At 33.7% G+C, this 17557-nt stretch overlaps 1 protein-coding gene across 2 annotated transcripts in view; it reads left to right on the forward strand.

Moving 5' to 3' along the window:
• norpA (no receptor potential A) overlaps positions 1–17557 on the forward strand; it is a 113180-nt gene that overhangs the window by 77157 nt on the left and 18466 nt on the right. Inside the window, exons 5-7 of one of the 2 annotated variants that reach the window (XM_076121112.1) lie at positions 604–741; positions 2264–2343; positions 15618–15854. In XM_076121112.1, the coding sequence (XP_075977227.1) occupies positions 604–741; positions 2264–2343; positions 15618–15854 (455 nt within the window). Of the gene's footprint in view, positions 1–603; positions 742–2263; positions 2344–4310; positions 4391–15617; positions 15855–17557 lie in introns of both variants that reach the window. The other variant, XM_076121111.1, reaches the window with a different exon arrangement.

Consider the following 17557-nt stretch of genomic DNA (forward strand, 5'->3'; position numbering starts at 1 on the left):
TACCATAGTACAAGCACTGCTTAGTTTGGAATCAAATGACCGTGTGTGAGTTGTCCAAAAATATTTATTTATTTATTTATTTATTTATTTATTTATTTATTTACAGTCGAAACAATTAACTAATTTAATAAATTAACAGATATTTAGACAGTTACTTGAATTGTTTGGAAAGTGGTATGGTATCTTCTTGTGAGGGGGCGCAACTACTTATAACACTATGGACGTTCCACCAGGCTAAAAAACCGATTAGATGAAGTATACCATTGTGCACACATTTGGTTATAATAGTTAACTAGACTTTAGTTGAATAATTTTCATCTGCATCCATTGAGATTGGAAGCCGACTCCAACATAGTTGGAATAAAGGCTAGGCTGATGTGTTGCATAATTTAAATAAGTGTTTATAATCTTGCGAATAATAAGTTCTAGTTTATATTATTTTTTCTGATAAAAATACAACCTCGTTTATCGTTAAGAGTTCTTTAAACTGTCTTATTTTAGCCAATTTACCAGTGGTACTTTGGACTTAACGGGCTCTCGTTCCCAAGAAAACCCTTGCCCAGAAATAGGACTGTACACTTATTATTCTTTCTCTTCCCACAGGACTCGAAACTCAGTACGAATTTAATGAACAAACATGGAGAAGGCTTAGAAGAGAAGTCTCTCACCATATGCAGTGGTACAGACTACATCAACATCAACTATCAACACGTGGTCTGTCCTGATGCGGCTACAGCTAAGGTCAGTTTCATGAATACTAGTTACAACCAGTTTTAACCAGTATGTGCTGGATATTAGCGGCTTAAACTGGATTTTACCAGTTTCATAGGGATGCATACCAGTTTTAGACATACATAACTTTTAAAAGTAAAGTTTCGGACAGTATACATCGTAATGTTCGAGCTGGGTTTTTCTAGGTTTATACAATGTTACAGTTCAACAATTTAGTAGAGAGCCTTGTATGCAAGGTTCGCGCTTGACGGAAGTATACGAGATTCGGTATTTCCATTCCATTTCTGTTTCCTATGTCATACAGTTACTTTATTTTGGAAATACACAGAACTAATAATTATAATCTTGATATTTCGTGCATACCAAGGTTTTCTACTAAGTTGGGCTATACACGACAATAAATTTGATTTTTAATTATACATATTATTGTGATTATTACCTCCCGAAATTATTGCATACGTGCCAAATGTCCATAATGTTATGAAGTAATAGTACGATCGATAAATCAAAGCTATTATACAGAGGCGTATACAAAATTCACGATTGCCTTCTGTTCAGATCCGGCTACAATGCCTAGTCATACAAAATTTGTAGCATTTACAATGAGAAGCCGACGTTCTGCTCCTCGACAAATGTATCGTACAATCGATACCTATTTGTAATACACAGTATATTTTTACGGCTATCTTATGGCCAGTTAATACTTTCGCTGCCATCAAACCTACCTGCGTAGGTTTTCTGAACCCACCCGGTGAGTTGCTGGCAACCAATGTGTTAAATGACTCAGATTTACAGCTTAAATTATGAAATATTAAAGACTTTATCAACTAGTCTTCAGTTAAGTAAATATAAAGAAATATTCTTTACATTTTTGTTTTCTACAACACACTTTTGCACAAATATATCACGAACAAATTGTGTCAAAGTTTTGCGCCTCACATACACACGAATTTGACACTTCATTGCAATGCTTTGATCGAGGCAATATGTAATATGAACCTTGGGTTGGACTGTATTTAGACTTAATTTTAAACTTTCTAAAATGTTTATTATCTAATATTATAAGGAAATTAATGTGAACATGCATTTTACTTAGAAAGCTTTACGTTTAAGTCACTGTGGCAACTTGACATACTGCCTTGTCGTACAGCTGGCAGTCGAATTCAAGTTCAATTGATTCTGGTTCAAGCTAATGACAAATTGTGCTTCTAAAATTCCACTAGCGTATAATTAAACAATAAATTGAAATCAAGATATTTTGTATAAATGAAAATATGTAATTAAATGAGTTTCACCTAAAAATCTGCGTCTGATCATACATTCGTTTGGAATTTAAGACTACAATTTGATTAGCTCGAATCAGGCACGATCGAATTCAACTGTGAAGAGTAAGCTAGCAGGCTTAGTGTTAAACGCCGAAACGTGAATAAGTTCAAAGTAAAATGCATATTCGTGTTAATACTCATATACTATTAGATAATGGATTCTTAAATAAAATTGGCAAGTTATTAACAAATATTTTTGAAAAAAGGTTTGGTTGCAAGGCCTGAGAAGAATCACACATAACGTGAAAGCCAACAACGTTTGTCCAATGACATGTCTGAAGAAGCAGTAAGTCGTATAGAGTGCTTCAGGCATGGCTTTATAGACGGTTTCACGGCATATTGTTACGTGTTATGTGTTGGTAAACTTTTAGATGGGTTACAGTCAAAAGTAGCGGTTGAAAATTGTTTTGAATTATGGAAACGGTAATAAAAGTAACTTTTAATATTTGATTTGTCGTTTTGAATGACGATGTTATAGAAAACTGGATTAAGTGCAAGTTTAACGGGTAGTTTTATAGAATAGATTTAATGACAGCAAACGTATGAAAACAGCTGTCCGAATTTCAGTTGATTGGATATCCAATAGTTAATCATAAGTAATGGAACAGGGGCTAAGGTACCGTCATTTCTATTCTCAGATAACTTATACGAAGAACTATAATATTTTTTACAAATTTATCATACATTATCTGTTAAATAGCAAATGAAGTAACTAGACTGAAAAAATTACCTTAAAACAAAAAAACCTATGAATGGTTTTTAAGTCAGTTAAGAAAACGAATAACCAAATAGTTTTAGCCTAAACCTGCACTTTTATCTCAAAAAAATACCGTTTTCATCACTCAAACCAACTTCTAACGTAAACTGTTGACTGTGACTCAGTTCATTACCGCCCCGGATCGAGTGAACTAATATTAACGCGTCGCTAATTGCCTCATCTCGAGTATCATGGCTGGAATTAAACGAGCCTTGCTTTATCAACACTCGACCCGCGGCGTTTCAGAGCTTGTTGTCTGAATGACGTTTTTATTTTTTAAATGCTTTTTAAACAGGTTTGAAGACAATTAAGTGGAACTTATTTTTTTGTAAGAGAAAAAGTATTGTTAAGTAATTTTTTTTCGAGTAATAATTATTTGGTAACGTAACAATTTGGTGACCAAAAAATACACATAGAAATAAAATTATTAGAAGAAAAACTATATTAAGAAGTTAAAACCAATTCTGCCGATGGTGTCTTAAAAAGATTTTTGATTCTTTTAGGATATTTCATAACGTAAACTATTATTTTAATTATACATTATTGTAAAATATTTGCAATAAAATTGGTCTTCCACGTATCCCTTAAAAAAAATGTAAGAGAAACTGGTCCATTGTGAGAATCATAGTTTTTACAAGAAAGCATTATAAAAACCTCAAAAAAAGTATATTACAGTCACTGTCATTCAAACAACTAGCTTTAAAACCTTAAGCTTTATTTATTCTGTTATTTTCGTGTTGATGTAAATTACTTGGGAACTTTAAGACTGCTCATACCGATCATTTAGTCGTCGTTATATTAAACACCCGTCAAAGTTTGTCAGCTTCTGAATAATGGTAATAAATAATTGTTTTTAATAATTGAAAGCTTTTTATAAAGTTGGTATGTAATTTGACTAATTTGTTTTGAAGTAAATGAAGTACTTTTCAATTAGATCAGTTAAAATTGTTTTCAAACGGGACAGGAGAAAGTTTTGAGTTATCTTGTTAATATATCTGGTGCAGATTTTAATAAATATTCAATATACATACAGAATAATTTACAAGATTTCCGTGTCGTAGAAAATTTCTTTTGATTTTAGAAGATTTTTAGTTACGATAAAGTCAAGAAAACTAATAGAAAAAAATTGATGTTAATTAATCATATCAATATTTTATTACGTTTAATCTACTAAAATCTACATAACCCGAGTAACTAGGTTGTGGAGGTCCAAAAGGTAGTCGCTCCATGAAAAAAACTGGTATCCAACTGCTTCCGGTGAGACAGGAAGCCGATTCCAAGATACCTACTTAAAAGAAAGTGAAGATTGATGAATCTTAGGGCTTAGAAAAAAATGCTTAAATAATCTTCAGTCCACAAATTGTGATGGGTCACTTTATGTAGCATTTCTAACCATCAGTACATCGTCAAGGTAGACAGGGTGGGTGTCTTAAACTTGCCAAGTATTTGTGCACGATATTGCATGTGTTGTTGTTGATTTGCCTCTTCTGTCGAAGGCATGGAAAGACGCGCTGCGGGAGATCACTCACAACAACAAAATTAACAACGTTTGTGTCAGAACAAATCTCATGAAACAGTACGTATCTTTTTGACTGGTCCCTAGAACAAAGACTGTAGGTGTATCTATTTATAGTGCTCTCTATTATTGCACCAAATAGCAAACGAAAAACACAATACGCGCCCTTATTTTAATACGGTTGCATATTAAAATAAGGGGGCGTATTGTGATTGTATGTATACGCCATGAATTTACAGGCTGCATATTAAACTGTAACCGCTAATGAGGGGGTTAATACAATTTTCATTGTAAAACCTTAAGGTTGACGAAGGACACATTTTCATGACTTAAGATATTTAAACTCGGTAACATTGTCACTGTTATTATTGAAAGATTCTTTATCCCTTATGGCTAGTCTGCAGTAAATCCAGCTATTTAATGGCATCAATATGATGTTTGTAAAGTAAATCCTAATGTCACGATATAAATAAGTGTAAGAACATGTCTCAAGAATTTAGATTGAAATCATAAAAAATAACACTTCTTATACTAATTACAAATAAATCAGTCTTTGTTCTACGGAAAGGTCGTTTAACGCTTTTTTAAGTTATTTTTTATTACTAGGTGTTTGGTGTTTATAGTAATAAGATAAACTAAGATATTTTTTAGTAATAATGAAATTGAAATACGCATATTTTTACCCAATGACAAAATAATATAAAATAAATAATCTATTTTTTTAAATGCGTGATACAATTTCATAGTTTAAAATGCTAAACTAATTCAATAATTGTGTTTAATAATCTAACTTGCAGAGATTTTTATTTCTGCCATGGAGGAATTGGTAAGGTAAGGCGACTAAGACTTTTTCTAGGACTAAATAGCGTGAACTATGAGAAAATTATCTCGAAATACCTACCTTTTTTAACGTAATAATGTGAGGTGTAATATACACAACAGTTAAAAATATTATGAGGTACGTACCTTTATATTGGCGAATTTCAAAGGTAGAACCGAACGTAGAAAAAGCCAGGATTCTATATAGACGATATTATAACGATAGTTAAAAACGGTTTCGAAATAATATTTCCTATAGGTATAAAGTATTAAGTCGCATAGAAATCACTATTTCCCTGTAAAGACTCTCGTGGAGGATATATTTTAGTAAGAAATTTCTGTTCACCTATTTGCAACACGATGTAAACATACAACCATTTACAACACACATTTCTCTAAGAAAGCCTTCCTAATGCTATTAAATAGTAATTTCCCACGTGTAAATTCGCACACGTGCACACAAGTATAATGAACTTAATGATAATAAGGGCACGTGTTTGTAACAATAGGAAATTGAATAAACCAACTGTATCTTTGAATGAAGAGTAGGTGTGAATAAGTGGACGGAAGACTTATTTTACGGGATTTTAAAGGGAACTGGAAAAAATGATTTTCAATAATTTCTTGAAATGTTATGACTGTTTATTATTATCATCAATTACAAATAATCAGCTGCTAGATGCTGCTAAAGGATTTTTTAAGATATTGTACTTAGGGCAACCATTAAACCTAAGATTGCTAGGTGGGGTTTATGTAAACGCATACATGTAATCACGCTCTCTTCCCATAGGGGTAGGGGTACCAGAGAACGCAACTTGATACGATTCCTATAAACTGCCATTGCTTTAAAAGATGCTATACAGGACCGCCAGTTACTCTTAATAATATAAATGTGAACCAAGAAATGGTCGCGATTTATTTAGAACCAATTTATTTAATCAATTGCAACTGCAAATTTCTATTCAGTTTAAAAACTAATGAACACTTTACACGATTTTTTTTGAAACTACATATTTTGCATGAATTGATTAAATGGAAACAGTGGCAGGGGCGCCCTAGAAAGACATATCCAGATCATATCGGTGATATCCTACAAATAGGTCAGGTGCGTAGTACTCGTAACCGGCGGTCTTGTATGACAAGATGTATGAATGTGAATGAAGCAACATAAGTTTGTAAATATCGTACCAAGTAGCGTTCTTTGATCTCTGCCTATTCTCTTTAAAAGGCATGATTTTATGTATATATGTACTGCTGATTGACACAGTGAAACCTTTGAATAATAATAAATTAAATCACTATCTTATTATTCTCGTTAACTGTAATTACATCTAATTTGTTTTCTCAAGGAAATAGCCAAAGATTACAAGAACTGTCACACAATACACACTCCATTAATTACAGAAGAATCCTATTATTCTTACAAAAATAATTAATGAAAGAATAATAAAATTCTTTGCCATTTTTCTCGATTATTTCCCGTGACATGGCTCTGATTAGTAATTAATAGGTACACGACAAAGTGAGCTAATTTATCTAATTATATTGACCTGTTCTACTTTGTTTTACTGATTTATAGGTCGACTTACACGCGACGAGCGTCACACGAGTATTTCCATGTCTTTTTCCTAGTACTATCTGATAGATCTTAGCTTGGTTTTATCTGAAGATTCGCGTCTGTTTTACTACCTTATTAAGTGACTTTTACACACTTTTCACTTACACACTTGGTCAGTAGAAGCTTAAGAAAGAGCTTCAAGTTTGTGGGGTCTCAAACTCCGGTCGACTATTGAGAATAAACAAAGTTAAAGGCATTTATTTTTGTACCTTAAACCTAAATTAAAAAAGCGTAATTTTGTATCCCTTTTCAGACTATTACTAGTATTTTCATTTTCAGACTATCTCCCGTGATCAAAAGTAGCATCTAGTAATCAGGCTTATTTCAACTTAAATATCATGTTGCGAAAGAAAAACTTAATTTCATACGCATAGCAATTAGTAGACAACTAGACACCATATAAGATTAGTTTAATGTACCATTGTTATTGTATAACCACGTGCAAGAAACAGGCAACAACACGTGACATATTGTATTAGCATAACTTTCAATTAATTATTTACTGGCGAATACTATACTGGCCCGACTTTGTTCGCGTATAGAATATAGTTTAATCCGTTCCCGTGGGAACACACATAATTTTAAAAATATATCGAAATTAGTGTAGTTGTTCAACAGTTATGCGCGCACGTACATTTTTATTTAAATTAAAGGCATAATTCTGTTGCACTATTTGGTACTGTGAAAAATACACTCATAAAGACTTACTTGCTAGAGTGTTTCATTAAGAATTATAAAAAAAATAGTTCCTGCGATACACGTTAGGGGCGCTGATCAGATTCCGTAAATTACTTACTAGCTCTTCTGATAACACTCTACTCGTTTCCCGAGCTAGTGGTAGTTTCAGTAATTGTAACGACAATCATAAGTGTCAACATTTAACCTAAAAGAAACAACAGGTTATTTTTTTCACATTTTATCATAAAATAATAAGATTTTTATAAAAAATCGTGATAGCTTTAAGTTTAATCTAGTGGTAGGAAATTACCCCTCTACCTAATAAAAGTTACAAGCCAAATATTTCACGTAAAAGACCGTTATATTAACTTCTATGTTTAAAAAGGATCATTTATATTAAAATTGACTTCTGAAAGTCCCTTCAGGCGGGTCCTTTGTCTCTGTAAAGGACAGTAAAGGACCAATTTGCTAATGTCCAATTACAATACGTTTTTAGGGTCCCGTACCGAAGGGGTAAAAAACGAAACCCTATACTAAGCCTCCGCTGTCTGTCTGTCCGTCTATCACCAGTCTTTATCTCATGAACCGTAATAGCTAGTAAGCTAAAAATTTCACAAATTATGTATTCCCGTTGTCGCTATAACAACAAATATTAAAAATTAACGATTTTTACACAATATTATAAGGCAGCGGGTCTTAAACGCGATTGAAAATTTAAGGATAGAATATCTTATTTGTTCACCCGACGTTTCGATCGAATTACATCGACCGTGGTCACGGGCTGACTTTAAATATTAAAAAATTAAACAAGATATTAAAAGGGGGGCCCCGTATAAAAAAATGTGTTTTTTTTATTTTGTGGTGCGGAACCCGTCGTCCCGAGTCCGACTCGTACTTGGCAGGGTTTTTTTGTTTCGCCAATCCTGTATTAGGGTCAAGCTCTTTGTCCTTTTGACCATAAGGTACTTGGTAAGTAAATACGACTATTTGTTTAACAATCAATACCTTTTGAAGCATTTATAGGTTGCCTCTTTGTTTCAGCCATTTTATTTGACCAAATGACTTTGATACTTCGAATTTCTGTTTTTGAGTTGTATTGTTAATTGCTTTTGAAGGTTTCTATTGATTCAAGGTTTTGTAGTCTCAAACTATTTTTAGTTTTGATAGATTTGGTGTTTATTTAAGTACGGGAAATCACAAAAAGATTAAGGACGGATTTACGGAAAATTAGGAAAATTCGATCACAATTTTAAACTTTATAGTAACAAATACTATTTTGGTAAAAGTAATGGTATTGTTATACAATTTGGTAAAATATTATGTTACATATTGATATTATTCATATGACCGAAATAAATAAATCACAACATAAAATTTATTGAATAATAGCGTTTCCTATCGAACGGAGCATTCAAAGCCCTAAAATTTCATACATACAAACATAACCCATCACCCCTATTATACCCGAAAATGTAGGCAATAGAATGGAATACGCCCAAATTTCGCCATTAACAATGTTGGTACCATGTTATATAGGGCGAGCCTATTTCCATTTACCGGACACGTCATCAATATCCACCAAACGAATAAAATTTGTTTTAAAAATACACAACACAAATAAACTTCAAAACAGAAATATAATATCTGCTTCATAATATTTCGCTCTGAAACCACTGAAATTAATATCTCATTTCATATTGTGGGCAAAGGCGTCGCTCGTTCAGGCTGCAAACTTATTTAATACAAAGTTCGAGAGAAAGTAGTTTTTGTTGTGCCTTAGATGTTTTCTTAATGTTTGCGAATAATGTAACGCCATCTTGGAAATTCTGATCATGTTTTCTTTTATATTGTAAAGGAATGTTGTAATTTTTTATATAATTAAATATTGGGTAATTGGTATTGACTGATGATGCAATATAAAAAAATATGAAAACGTATTCACGTTGTCTCGATTTATATACATACTCATCTTTGGAAGACCAATAAGTTTGTATACAATTTCTAGATAATAAAATCCCGATCTACAATATTTAAAAAGTGGAAATGCCATAAAAGTTCCTTAAAAACAAACCCTCAGATACCTTAGCTCTGAAATTCTGGAACGCACGTTAGACAAAAATTGCAGTGCACGGATTGACTGGATCACTTGGCCTACGCTACTTCCCCTACGCCCTTTTTACAAAATTGCCCTGTCCTTTACGCGGCATCGTCTTATATTTCTTCTGTCAGAAATTTTTGTGCCTCAGCCTAAACGTCTCACAAAGATTTTGACTACGTTTGCTGGCCACTAATACACGGCTTCCCTCCAAACATTATCATAAAAGCCAGTCATCTGACAATTACGTATAGTTTTATGTACCATTGTAATAGTAAGGACACGGTTGAGAAACATTGACATGTGACAATGCATGTGACACATTAGTTTTTATTTAACTGCGGTCAATAAACAGATAGTTTTATTTGCTTCTATTTGTAGAAGGAATCTTGTATCTTCTCAAATCTTCCTTTAATTTTGATAGCAAATATGCGATTCACAAATAGTTTTTCGAGTCTGGTTTGTACTTTGTGTCCGTTGCTTGTATTTTTGTTAAAGACCCTGCGATAAAAGAGCAATCCTTAGTTCGGGAGTTGTCTTTTTGAAGGGTGAAAGAGAATAGTTTTCACTGATCGGTCGCTTATTTCTGTGCTTTAAAAATATAATACCTACAGGAAAGAAAAAATCTTTTTTGTAACCTTTTCTATCTGTGGCCTTAAACAACCCCCAACTTTGACCGTTGGCAAGTAGCCAGTGCCACGGAACAGTGGTTTAGTACTAAACTAATATATCTAGACGGACATTTCTTTAGGTGCCAAACTTTCTGCTTTGCTCCACTTTAGCTATAGTTTTGTGATAAATAGATTTTATATTAGTTGTTCGGTTTTTTGGGGTTATATTTTTGGAGGTTTACCCTGATAAAATATTTGTAGGTTGTAAATTACCTATAAACTAGCAGTGGTATACATACCAATCCTTAAAAAACCTGTACCCAGTAATCGGACTGTGGGAATGGAAGGCAAGTTTTACTTTATTTGACATAATTTCCTTCTGTGGTTATCTACAATATCTACATTCCGGTTTCTGAGGTACATTTAGCAGTAGCAGCATATACAAAACACTATTAAATAGCTGCGTACTGACTGACCGAGCAGCCTCGCGAGGCAATATCTAGGTCTCTTTTCTTTCAGATCAAAATGAGCGAGACCGAGATATTGCCTCGCGAGGCTGCTCGGTCAGTCAGTACCCGGCTAATAGATAAACTACCGCTAAATGTACTCAGAAACCGGGGGTAGATAACCTTACGCTAGAATTTTCAATGATTGTCCGGAGTATGGAAGTTCAGATTGTATGCATGCTCTCTTGCTTCTAAGTCTACGTCGGTTTTGCGCTATATTATGATTTCTGTGGTTCCGGGCGTATAATCCTCTTACCTGTTGTGTTTGAGTATAGAGTTATGAAATGAACTAGGAGCTAGCTAGAGTTAGAGAACATACCTACCTTGTGTATATCGTCGTTCAACTTGGCTCTTACAAAACTATGTAACAATCTTTGGCTATTTTAAAGAAAATTGGTATTCACATAACTTCTTAATTTTCTTTTTCTAATATATTAGAATACAGGAATTAGCGCACTCACGCATTGAACCTTAGAATGCCGGACGTTTCGACGCAAATTGCACTGGCCGTGACTGCAAGCCGACTGGATTAGCGATGGCATTTCTTTACATACCCTTTTCCTCTACAATAATAAACGTATTTCATAGTACATGCTAGCTTGCTAAAACCCTAAAGTGTCAACGAAGCCGTTTTATAATTCACTTAGTTGTTAACGTTGGTATAATTTATTCATTAGTCGTTCTACCTCGTCAACTGTAAGGCGTTAGGGCGCCGTGACATGAGACTTGTCACACGTGTTGAATGGTGATTAATTCTGGGAAGTTTGAAGAGACGATCGGCGAGAGAGTTTGCTTTTTGGTGCGGAAAATGCACGTGTATAGTTAAGAACCGATTTGTTAGTAAAATGCACGTGTACAATTATGTCTAGTCTAATCTTTTCTGACAGATTCTCTCTTTCTCTCTTTTTGGCTATTCGTCACATATGGTAGTGGGTTTAGCCTTCCTTACACCTTTTCTCCATTTTGCCCTATCCTTGACGTCGTCTTCCTCAACCTCACATGCCTTCATGTCTCGACGCAACACTTCTGTCCACGTGGTCTTGGGTCTCCCTCTTGGTCTTTTTCCGGGGACGGACAGCTCCAGTACCTGGTTGCCAACGTAATCAGGTGGTCTCCTTTTAATATGTCCATCCCATCTTATCCGGTTTCTTGCGGTTTATGCGCGACATCACGTTAAAATATAAGTAATATAAAAATAATCTGTCTAAAGAAAGCATTCATTCGAAAGGCGATAGATTCTCGAACATACGAACAGCCATTAACATTGAATACTATGAAACATTCATAATCTCTACTAAGCTCTATCTAGTTCCCACTTCAGTTATGCATTATATAAGGTATATAGATATGTTATCTAATCGCAAAGATAGCAATACTGACCGACCATGAACTTCTATTGTGAGGACGTCAGGATGTGTCAATTGGATATCTAGATGATTTAATGGTTTTATTCCTCTTTGACACTTGGACTGTCTTTTACTAGCCATGCAATTATGTTAGGACTATCTAGTCTAGCCGAATAAATTTAATTTTGCATGGAAATCGTTAGGGTTCTAGCCCTTTGCGTTAGATCCGTATGAATATGATGATCCGTGTGATTTATTTTGACATATTTTTCATACGAGTAGTGATTGCTGTCAGATGTACGCAACTACAAGTAACCGATATTTTTTTATGGACAAACTGATCAGAAAATCAAAAAATTGTGAATACCTAAAGAATTCATAATTTTTCTATATCTTATACGATTCCGAATAATATTAATGTCAAAATGTACCTCTCTTAATGAAACACGATACTTTCAACTAAATTAGTTAGAACGTTTCGAGAGCGTTTTTAAAAACACTTACTTGCAAAAAATTACAAAAAAATATGCAAAACTCATGGTTTTCAATCCACTCAAAAAAAAATTTCCAAGCCCATGGGCGTTAAAATCACAACGTTTAATATTATAATAATACACAAACCCGAAACAATTGGTCTAATTCGTGTCCTTTCGTACCGCGGAAACACTCCTTAGATTGGAGCCATTAAATAAATGAACTATTGCGAGCTGTAATTTAGAGCAGGTAATACACTTAGAGAGGCACATAAATTATGTACAATGACCTCCTATGATTTAGAGTGTTTATATACTTGACTATTTACTGCGATTTGCAAGGTGGAGCGGGCAGTTATGATTTTCTCGTGTTAGTTAATTTTTCAAGTAGAATTGCGTCTCGTATTGTAAATAAATGTACTGTAGGTGTGCTTGGCTCAGTCTTATTTTTCATCGTCAATTAAATTCATCCAGTGTAATTTTTATGTTTAAAATACTTATATATGGCCAAGTATTTTAGAAACAATAAAATTACTGAAATATTTGACGATAGAAAATCGATTTTTAACTACATAAACGGAATCCCTCAAGGGAAAAATACTTTAATGAAACTTGAACTTTCCTAAACAATTATTGTTTTTGGATCCCAAATTTTTTGGTCCTGCTGGTCAAAATCTTCTGCTTAAACCCGTTACGTTAGTAATATGTTGGGTGTGCATAAATAAAATATACAATACTTCAACTAAACACAAATTTTACTACTCGTCGTTATACGTAAAAACATGAGGATTATAATAGTAAAATATTCATCCTAAAGGTATTAAAAAAATCACTGCTACAGTATAATAAAATCCGAACGAAAATCTATCAGATTCTACATAGATTTATGTATTTAAAGAAAATGAATCAGTCTAGCGACATCGGTGTAATTTCCTCAAAGGAATCCGTTGAAAGGTAGCGCGGAGGACTGCAAATCTGAAACGTTATTAAAGATACGACTATTACTGAAAGGAAGGTATGCTAGCTTTATGAATTGATGTAATATTAGCAGATACGGTTCGAAATGAAAATTTTATAGTGAGATTTTCTTATTGGACCTTTGTAACTGCTACATGTATTAGAATATTAAGTTAGTGCTGTTAAAGGATTTTAAATTGGGTTGACAATTGCATAATCTTTACTTTTAATAGATACTACAGCTGGATTGGATAACATTTAACAAAGTGATAGTTTTTATCACTGGGAAAGACGTAGGCTGACAGGCTTTTCTTTATCTCGTATAGGCATACATTTGCATTCCAAGTACCATCGCTTTAAAACGTAAATTTTATAAAAATATACGCTGCTGCGCATTGAAATCGCGTTAGTATTTAAAGGTGAAGCGGCTTTGTCTGGTTGCGAAAATTCTGTAATTCAGCGGCATGGCGGCCATAGTGAACGCTTCGTGGAAAAGCTCATAAATTGCATTATTTTGACGTCAAACCTGAATTTCTCTGTAACTGTATGCAACATTATTAGATTATTCTCACAATTTTTATTTTTAAAGTCACTTTTAGAGGTTACACATATGTATATGATAGATAATAGGTTCCCAACTTTTTACGATTTTGCATCACCTTTACAACGAACAAAAAAAAACAGCGCCCTATTTCGCATAATAGTGAGGTATAACAATTTTATATTTTTTTGTTATTTATCTTTTGTTTTTGGAACCGCTTTATAAATATCGCCCTCCGGGCCTCCTAGAGTAAGATTTCGTATCTGTATAGCAGATGATTGTAACGCTCTTGTCTATGGAAAGGGGGAACAGTTCGGCTTTTACGGTAGCAACACTCACGGTGTGTTGGATTAAACATTTTAGTTTGGAGCTTTAGCTATTTGGATGAGGCTTAAAATTGAAAACGCACAGAGACTAGTTTACCTCTTGAAGGTTTAAGCCCCATAGCCAAGTATTCTGTAGTGCAAATATGGAATATGTTAACCAAATCGTATTAATGATCTACAGTTATATTTGCAACGGTTGTGGCGTTATCCTGAGTTTTAAGAAGAAAAACCACCGTCTACGACCGTTAGGTACAAGATTTAGAATTAAGAACGAATATAGCTAGCCTAAAAACGTTACTATAAGTACGTACACTTACCGTTAAGCCATATTATTATGAAAGTCAAAGTAAATAACCGATAACTTTCCCACTTAAAATTCCTAAAAAACCACTAGCAATCTCTCCAAAATTCACAGAAAGATTACCATTTTCCATCACGAATTTGTCCTTCAGTTTACATTCTAGCAGTTAGTGCAATCAATATTGGCTCTGAAATTCAGAGCGTTTACCTACCAATACGTTGATTAATAAACTCGGATATCTTTGATGGAAATATCAACTTGCATCGAAGCCGGTCAAAGGTAGATTAGAAATTTAATTGGAACACCTTTTATTAGTTTAAATGTCTGCTACTGTTAATGTAATTAAGTTTACTGTGATACTTTTGTAAGGTTTCTTGGTTTGTAGAATAATGTTGATTGATGTTGTTTGTGTTCAAATCGTTATAATAAGCAAGATTTCTATAATTTCGATGTAAATATTTTATTTAAGTAAAAACACAATACACATAACACAGTTAACAAAATATATTATGACATACTGTTGGAAAAAAAGCATAGCGTCGAATAGAGAACCTCCTCCTTGTTTAAAGTCGGTTAGAAACAAATGACACCATCGTCGGAATTACGAACTAACTTGAAACTGAAATTATTTAGACTATTTTAAAGCATATGTTTCATCATCATCATCAGGTGATATATAGAGGTAATTTTAATTGCTTCAGCAAATAGACATTCATGTCTTCGATAAAATTATACCTGCTACTTATTGATTTTACTTCATGTTTTTGTAGTCGACACAATTAATCAATTCTTAAACGCTACAATAGGAGAAAGAAGGCTTCTTTTCTTATGTTAAAGACAGATATTTCACACCAAGAAGGGAATTAGAGTCAGTTCTAGACTGTAATTACATATGTATAGCCTTAATTAAATAAAGAGCAAAACAAAAAGTCTTAGTCGCCTTATCGCCTTACCAGTTCTCAACTAAACTTTTCAAACTCCTCATTGCAGACTACTTAATCACTTACATTTTCCAGTTGGATGCGCCTCTGTTTCCTGACAGACCCTCGAGGCAAGGTACCAGTCAAGGTCGTAGCCAGGACCTTCGCGTCCGGCAAGACAGAGAAACTGGTGTACCAGTGCCTCTCAGAGCTGGGTCTACCTGCAGGGAAAAATGAAGCTATGGAGAAGGAAGCATTTACTTTCGACAAATTTTATGCCTTATACCATAAGATCTGTCCCAGGAATGATATTGAGGAGCTGTTCCGATCTATGTAAGTATCTTTAGGACTTCTCTTAAGGAATAATATACTTAATTATTTCTGCATCCACGAGTATATAGTATTTCTATCTCCTAATAGAGAGTTCTAAAAAAACAAGTCAATAAGTGCGATTTTCCGTAGCCGTAACTCTAAAGTCTAATGTATAAAAAGTAGTTTTTCATTTTTTTTTAATAATTTTTCGAATGTCGGTTGATTTTAGTATAAAACTGCCCATTAGATTATACATTACTTAATTCAGGAATTAGCAAGGGTCGTAGCCTTTAGTAGCAAATAGCGTCCTCATTCCTTCCGTCCCCATAAAAACAAAGCGTGATTTTATGTTAGTACTAAAGCTTTTTTATTTATTAAAATATTTTTTATTAAGAAAAGTGTGTAACTGTTTGTTATAAATAATAAACTAAAGTTGTAATTACGTAGCCAACTTCAGATAACAACAGTATTCGAATCACCGCGTCATTAGTTGCTCTCGTGACGTTTTCTATGACGACAAAGTTTACGTATTTCATTGTTACATTTAAACACACTATTTCTATGAATTAGTATGACGCCTCGATTAATAGGAAAATATTGGTTTCAACTGTTATGAGTAGAAAACTAGAGAGAATTTAATGACGTTGTCTGTTACTGCCTACTGTCAACTGCAGAATTGCACCGCTTTTTAATCATGTTGTGCGATTTTCCACAATCGGTACTTTCGACTATCGAGAGTTTGACACATAAAAATAATGTAGTGCAAAATTAATGCCGTCACAAACATCCTGTAAAAAACCCAAATCTCGCAGCTCAGTCTCTCTGCCGCAAAAAGTTGTGAAATCCATGTAATACCAAGTCGGTGAATCTTTTTAGTCTCTACTTAAAGGATCTTCTGTCTTAAGTTATTACATAAGTTATTATCATGCCAATATTAAAAATATTTTACGTTTAAAACAAAGATTCAGATTACTATGGCACCCGCTAATTGCGGTTATTAGAGTTTCATACAAAATTTGTGGGTCGATAGTAGGAAATCGCTCTTCTTTAAGACAATCTTCTGCACTCGGTACTATCGATTAGTGAGCTTATGACATTTAAAATTACTTCAAAAGTTGTTCTTGCAAAATACGCTAGGTGAGCTAAATTTTCAAGCCTCATTTTAATAGTTTACGGTTGTCAGTAGTTCGTTGAGAGTGTTGAAAATAGCCATAAATAAGATATTAAATAAGTTTATGTACTTATATTTTATAGATCCTTTATTTTGTTATTACTAGTACTGTTGTTATCCTTATTTCTGTGAATACAAACTACGATATCCGTCATGCTTCTATATTTTCTTCAGAGGAATTCCAACAGTTGACGTAATAGTAACAGCATGACGACAGCAATTACTATTACATCATTTAAATACGTCGACTACTAAACAAGTTACGAAATCATTGAAGCGTTTCGAGGAAAATTTAATATTTCTATGTTAAAATGTGGGAAATACGTAGTATCGGTTACCTTCGTCACTTAACTAGGGATGTAAACATCAGAATAAAAAATATTGACGTATCGATACATCAATGTTTTCAGAGAAAACAGTTTTTTTTAACCATGACTGTCCCAATTCTGGGCAAGGGTTTCCTCCCAAAGGAGGAAGGTATGAGGTATTGAATCAACGACGCTAGCCAAGTAATAGTTTTCCCTCAAGATTAACGGCCCTTGAGAAGTGTGTT

This window comes from Anticarsia gemmatalis, chromosome 12, assembly GCF_050436995.1.
Source record: "Anticarsia gemmatalis isolate Benzon Research Colony breed Stoneville strain chromosome 12, ilAntGemm2 primary, whole genome shotgun sequence".
Lineage (NCBI taxonomy): Eukaryota > Metazoa > Arthropoda > Insecta > Lepidoptera > Erebidae > Anticarsia > Anticarsia gemmatalis.